This window comes from Nomia melanderi, chromosome 8 (genome assembly GCF_051020985.1).
Source record: "Nomia melanderi isolate GNS246 chromosome 8, iyNomMela1, whole genome shotgun sequence".
NCBI lineage: Eukaryota > Metazoa > Arthropoda > Insecta > Hymenoptera > Halictidae > Nomia > Nomia melanderi.
Window position 1 is genome coordinate 2,722,265 of NC_135006.1, and position 6,264 is coordinate 2,728,528.

The window sequence follows — 6,264 nt, forward strand, 5'->3', positions numbered from 1 at the left end:
ATTTTGATACGAAACATACACATAAGAATTTTCGGAATTTATTGTATCTTCCATTGACATTATTTTAATAGGAAAATAACATTTTTAATATATTACTATGACGATGACACTATATACTTTAATCAGTGTCACTTCAGTGATATTCTAAGCACATAGGGTGAATAGAAGGTAGAAGAGCGAACACACAACACTTGTGTACATATATAATTTATGATTTTCTAAGAAAATATATCATTTGTTTATATGTATATATTTAAAATAAAATCATTTTATTTAGATGGAAAAGCCATTCACGATGTGAAGAAAATAAGAAACATATTGACTAGATAAGTGCACTAGGCAAGTGCTTTAGATCATTTAAAATAATTTGCTACAGGAATATATTTTTTATTTGAAACACTTAAACCGCAAAATGAGTACGTTGAAATCCTTGACCCATACTTTGTAGTATAGTCTGCACTATATTTTCATTTTGATGATAAAATACATGTGCATCAAATTTGGTTGCTAAGCTGCAATTAGTATTTCTGAAAATATAAATGGAAATACATTTATATATTATAACTATGCATATAGTGTTATTGAAGAGAGCACAATACCATGACATTACCCTGTAATAAATGCAAAATAGTTTGGAATGTTTGTAGTACGACCGCAAGAAGAGATTTCCATGTAACTTTGTTTACATATTACCTGAACATTTAAGTAAATTTTATTATCAACAAATTATGAACTTCTATATTCAAATAGTTCTATATACCTACTTTACCATCCATGTCCTGAGTCACTCTAATGCCAATTTCTAAACATTCAAATTTGACAGCCACTAGTTTCAAATCGTCTGACTTCAATACTTGGACTATTGCTTTTTCGATTTGTTTTACATCTCCTTCTGTACCAATATGTACTGAACCACAATATTTCAGAGAAAATCCTGCATTTAATGATTTCTGTACTGACTTAGATATCTCAGACTGCTCTTCATGATCTTGTTTATCCGAATTAAACTTTTTTAAAATTTTTTTCAAACATTCAGCACCAGAGTTTCGTACGAGTTGTATTATTGGGGTATATATTTCTTGCGTTTCTTTATGACGATGCTAAAAAGTAATGGCATTAAAAGAATTACTCTGTTATACTGTAAGATGTACTATACTATTTAAAAATACACACTTTAATTACATGTAGACACACTGGCTGACCAATAGTCTTTTTCATAATTCTAGATAATTGTCCTTTAGCATTGGATGTTATAGCATATCCATTTATCTCATCCAGAACATCGCCAACTTCGATTTTATCCTGACCAGGAATAATATATAAATGTTAATAAAAACATTGAGGACAAAAACTCAAAGGAAAATTTATAATTTAAAAGGAAATATTCTATTCCTTACATCTTCCGCAGCTACAGAATTTTTATCTAAGTTAATTATTAAAGCTTTTCCTTTAGTAAAACTGCAATAAAAAAAAATTGTTATTTATAACAAGAACTTTCTTTCATAATTTAAGTTGCTTACCATACAGAGATACCTAAACTTTTACATGGCACTAATTCTAATGCCATGCATTCTGGTAAATCCCAAGTATCATCCAAAAAACTAGAATTCCGTAAATTTAATTTAAAATTTAGTTTACTACTTTGCAATAATACAGATAAAAATATTTCACCAAGAATTTCATCTCCTAAAATACTGTTTTTATCATAATACTCTATAGCCATTAATGGTGTTCTGACCTAGATAATGTTACATACATTTATTATTAAATAATAACATTTTTTAAAAATAAATTTGTGTCTAACAGTTAATATGTGAAATTGAGGTATACCAGCATTTCAATTGGCATATAAAGGCACTTTCTTATCAAACATGTTCTAATTAACAGCCTAAGACGTCCAGTAGGCGTTTGAACTTTAGGATTTTGTTTAACTTGTTCAACCATTAATGAATAAGTACAAGAGGAACTGTAACAAAATGATATTAATTAGATTACATTAATGTTTATTAACCTAATACAGTTTAAATATTATACAATGTAATATTGTACAAACTATAAAATAAAGTACTTTTTCTGTAATTTTATAATTTATTTTTTTAAACCTGAAATGTTTTCCAGCAATTTCTTCCAACCAATACCAAGCATTGGGTACTTTTGAAAACCCTATAGGGCTTAAGCTCATTAATATGCCTTTTTGTAAACATTTTTCTAAACATTTACAAAACAAAGGCAAATCCAAATTTCCGTCATCAATCCCTTTGCCACATTCTGTTAATTTTCGCGTCCAACCTAAAATATATTGATACAAAATAGATATTTGTTGTCACATTTTTTTATTTAAAAGGACAGTAATAAAAACCTGTATAAGTAAAAGTCGAATATTATTTAAATTTACTTTAATTACCTTTCAATTCTTTGATAAGTGGATTTGAGACCGTCATCGCATTGTCAATTGAACTTATTGTCATAAAATGACAATTACTTCAATAAGTACATAAAATTATAATCTAGAAATTCATAGTAAATAAAATTATTTTAAACTGATTTACAACAACATTCATACGTACTACTGTTTTATAAATACATATCAACTATCTATGCATCGATGAATAAAAAAAAGTTATCCACCCCACTTCACAACACAAATCCAAATATCTTCGATGACAAATTATTACAGAAGAAGTCATGCAGGTTAAACAAAAGTGTCAGATTATTTATTAAATCTGTTTAAATTGGTAATATACATTATTAATTACGGTTATGACATTTTTAGTTAATATATGTAACTTATATGAAGTTCAGGTATACATAGTATACATGTATATATATGGCGACATTTTAATGTTTGTTCATTTAATATAATTTTCCTTTCATAAACATTAAATAAAAATTGTTCAAACAACTCGGACTTAAAAACTATAAATCTTAATGAAAATTATATCACATTTAAAATACAAATTTACGTGTTTAGTATATAAATCGTAGACTTAAAATCTCTAACACTAAATGTATATGTAAGTACATTATGTGACGTAAGCTTCAGTATAGGATTCTAAAATACCGACACTGTCAAAATCATCCTATTACATATACAAGTGGGCATTATTAGAATGGAACGACCTAGATTTAAGTACAAATGTAAGATTCGTCTTATGGACTAGTACTTTTTAAGTTGTAATTTAAGATCCTTAGTACGGACGTTACATACAATACATTTTTTTGTCTACCGTTCTGAAATACCGACACCATAGAAAATGTCCTGTACACTAGCGTACTCTATCCAAATTGTACGGTCAGCTTTTAAATTACATACGAAATATATAAACGAGTGATAACGTGTGATAATAATTCTTGCGCGGTGGAGGGTGGAGATAATTACCGTCGTGTCATAATTGTACCTAATCAGTATGTCTTAGATCGTGTAAAGTCTAACAAGTATTCGTTGCATTTTGTAAATTTTACTGCTACATTGTTTTAAAACAAAACAAACAATTTTTTAATTGAACCGGTAAAAATGGCAACTATAGTGCCTGACGTAGATGACATCAAATTGAAGGCTTTGAAAGCTTTCACAAAAGAATTTACTAAGAATGCAGATATATGTGTTTGCGCACCTGGCCGCGTAAATTTGATCGGAGAACATACTGATTACAACAATGGTTTTGTTTTGCCAATGGTAAAATTTAAGATATTAAAGCAAATATCATATTTAATAATTTCTTATACGATAACTCTTATATTTTTGTTTAAATAACTGTTCAAGATTTACTTATATTTTGGTTACCCTGTGTCGTTGGTTTAAACATTACATGTTAATAATATTATTTTGTTATTTTTAATAGTTCGATACTATTATTTATTAAATATTTTGATTGAAATTATCACTCTTATGAGTTATAATGTTTTCTTGAACATCTAAGCTGCCGTTTTATGATAAAAGATATAAAATCAAATTTATCACGATAATCATTATCGTATTTACTTGACTATGAAAGTATATACACATATAATACATTGAATCCTACTTATTACATAATTTTTCGTTTTAATATTTTAATGATAATACCGGTAGTATAAGAATTTGATAAACACAGAAAATTAATTTCAACAATATTTTAATAACAATAAATGAAAATATTGTAAAAATAAATAAATTTAATATTTTCAGGCACTACCTATGGTCACAGTTATAGCTGGTAAACGAAATAATACAAACAAATGTAAAATTATTTCTCTGAATGAATCACTTGATTCTGGAAATTGGGTTGAATTTGAATCAAGCCCTAGAAATAATATAAAGCCAGGAGAACCAAAATGGGCCAACTATGTAAAAGGGTGCATAGCAAATTTTCTTTGTGAGTTTGATATACCGTTTGCTTTTATTTCTGTATAATTATATTATTAGAAATTTTTATTACCTATTAATTTTTAGGCGATGTGCCTGGTTTTAATGCTGTAATTGTATCATCTGTACCAATTGGCGCTGGTCTTAGCAGTTCAGCTGCTTTAGAAGTAGCTACATATACATTTTTGGAAACATTAACTGGAATGAAGGCAAAGAAGCCTGAAGATAAGGTATAAGTAACAAGATTTTTAAGTAATTTTTCCTTGTATCAGTTTTTCTACTTTATATATTTTCCTTTTAATGTTTTATAAAAGTAAACACACAATATTTTGTAGGCTTTGGCATGTCAGCGTGCTGAGCATGATTTTGCTAATGTTCCTTGTGGTATAATGGACCAATTTATTTCTGTAATGGGAAAAAAAGGGTATGCTCTTCTTCTCGATTGTGAAGATCTTAGTACAAAGCAAATACCCTTGTCACAAATAAATGATTATGTTTTTCTCATTACTAATTCTAACACTCCTCATAAGTTAAGTTCCAGTGCATACTGTGAACGTAGAGACTGTTGTTATAAAGCTGCAGAAATATTGACTAAAAAGAGTTTGCGTGAAGCATCTGTGATGGATATTGAATGTAATAGAGAAAATTTAATATTAAACAAGAATAATTTAATTAACTATAGAAGGTTTAATATTTTTGTTTTGTTTTTCTTTAATTACTTTTCTTTTTAGTATTGCAATTACAAAATGTATCAGAAAATATGATAAAAAGAACTCGTCATGTAGTGACAGAAATCCAAAGAACGACTGAGGCAGTACATGCACTAGAAAAAGGAGATTTCAGGAAGTTTGGACAATTAATGAATGAAAGTCATGATTCATTGAAGAACGATTACGAAGTTTCTTCGATTGAACTTGATACTTTAGTATCAGCAGCACGAGAAGTGAAGGGTGTTTTGGGGAGTCGCTTGACTGGTGCTGGTTTTGGTGGTTGTACAGTATCTTTAGTAGAAAAAGATATGATCACCAAAGTAATTGATAATATTAAAGCCAAGTGAGACTTCGTTTCTTTTCAGTATTGTTAATTATACTGACCAAAAATGTTTTTACAAATATTGCTTTTGTATAGGTATTCCGGTAATGCAACATTTTATGTTGCACAACCTGCAATGGGAGCAAGAGTACTCACGATAAATTAAATGGTATGTTTATTAAAAAAATAATACAAAATAAGTCAACCTCAAAAATAGGAGTGTATGTAAAACCATCTAGCCTTTTTTATTTGAAACATTTGTTAAGATAATTACGGTTTTATGTATAAAAATATTTGTCTCTTAAAGAAGAAATTTATATCTACATGATTATAAATGTAAACGTCAATCATGTTTGTCAATATTTTAAATAATGTACATTTATAAAACATATTAAAGATAAGAAAATGTTGCTAAGTAAATGTGTATAATAATGTTTGGTAACTGATATGACAAATTTTAGGAATTAATTTTACACAACAAGCAAAACCTAAAATCAAAAGTAATGAAAATGTATTGTTTATAATTGTACAATACTAAATATGTTTGCTTATTGAAACCTATAGAAATATATTAATATATTTTTTTACTTCTACTGGATTCTTAGAATTGTTACACTGAATTCTCAATGGGAAGTTTTTACTAAATTTTGATAAATATTTAAACTGAAAAGTGTGAATTGTAAATGAATGAAACTCAAGCGTCTGGGGTCATTGACGTCGGACAGTGACACGAAATTAGCGATAGACTGCGTTATTAACCAAAGTAATTAAAGAAAAACATTACGTCACAAAAACAAACCGCCAATCACGGTTTCGTATTCTTATATCTGTAAGTCAGGGATACACAAAATGTGCAGCACAACATCATTAAGTTCAATAGAAATTTT

General features: G+C 28.0%; 2 protein-coding genes across 13 annotated transcripts; one reads left to right on the top strand and one right to left on the bottom strand.

Annotated features, from left to right (window-relative positions):
- Window positions 1-16: 16 nt before the first annotated feature.
- Window positions 17-3,322, bottom strand: LOC116426647 (uncharacterized). 8 transcript variants are annotated; one of them, XM_031975893.2, is made up of 10 exons: window positions 3,209-3,322; window positions 2,405-2,507; window positions 2,103-2,289; window positions 1,831-1,966; window positions 1,521-1,738; window positions 1,398-1,458; window positions 1,174-1,302; window positions 765-1,100; window positions 611-693; window positions 17-527 (listed from the first exon to the last, which is right to left on the bottom strand). In XM_031975893.2, the coding sequence occupies exons 2-10, from the start codon at window positions 2,466-2,468 to the stop codon at window positions 401-403; spliced, it is 1,341 nt and encodes a 446-aa protein (XP_031831753.1). In that variant the 5' UTR covers window positions 2,469-2,507; window positions 3,209-3,322; the 3' UTR covers window positions 17-400. The 8 variants fall into 8 exon arrangements, with proteins under 8 accessions (XP_031831753.1, XP_031831751.1, XP_031831748.1 ...); XM_031975891.2 differs by lacking the exon at window positions 3,209-3,322 and adding an exon at window positions 2,945-3,129; XM_031975888.2 differs by lacking the exon at window positions 3,209-3,322 and adding an exon at window positions 2,964-3,127.
- Window positions 3,083-6,252, top strand: LOC116426652 (galactokinase). Of its 5 annotated transcripts, none has more exons than XM_076369858.1 (7): window positions 3,324-3,676; window positions 4,169-4,355; window positions 4,433-4,575; window positions 4,681-4,978; window positions 5,077-5,398; window positions 5,474-5,546; window positions 5,983-6,252. In XM_076369858.1, exons 1-6 carry the CDS (start codon window positions 3,515-3,517, stop codon window positions 5,541-5,543), a joined length of 1,182 nt encoding a protein of 393 aa, XP_076225973.1. In that variant the 5' UTR covers window positions 3,324-3,514; the 3' UTR covers window positions 5,544-5,546; window positions 5,983-6,252. The 5 variants fall into 5 exon arrangements, with proteins under 5 accessions (XP_076225975.1, XP_031831763.2, XP_076225973.1 ...); XM_076369859.1 differs by lacking the exon at window positions 5,983-6,252 and adding an exon at window positions 5,839-5,852; XM_076369860.1 differs by lacking the exons at window positions 3,324-3,676; window positions 5,983-6,252 and adding an exon at window positions 3,083-3,138 and having other exon boundaries at window positions 5,474-5,884.
- The last annotated feature ends 12 nt before the right edge of the window (window positions 6,253-6,264 follow it).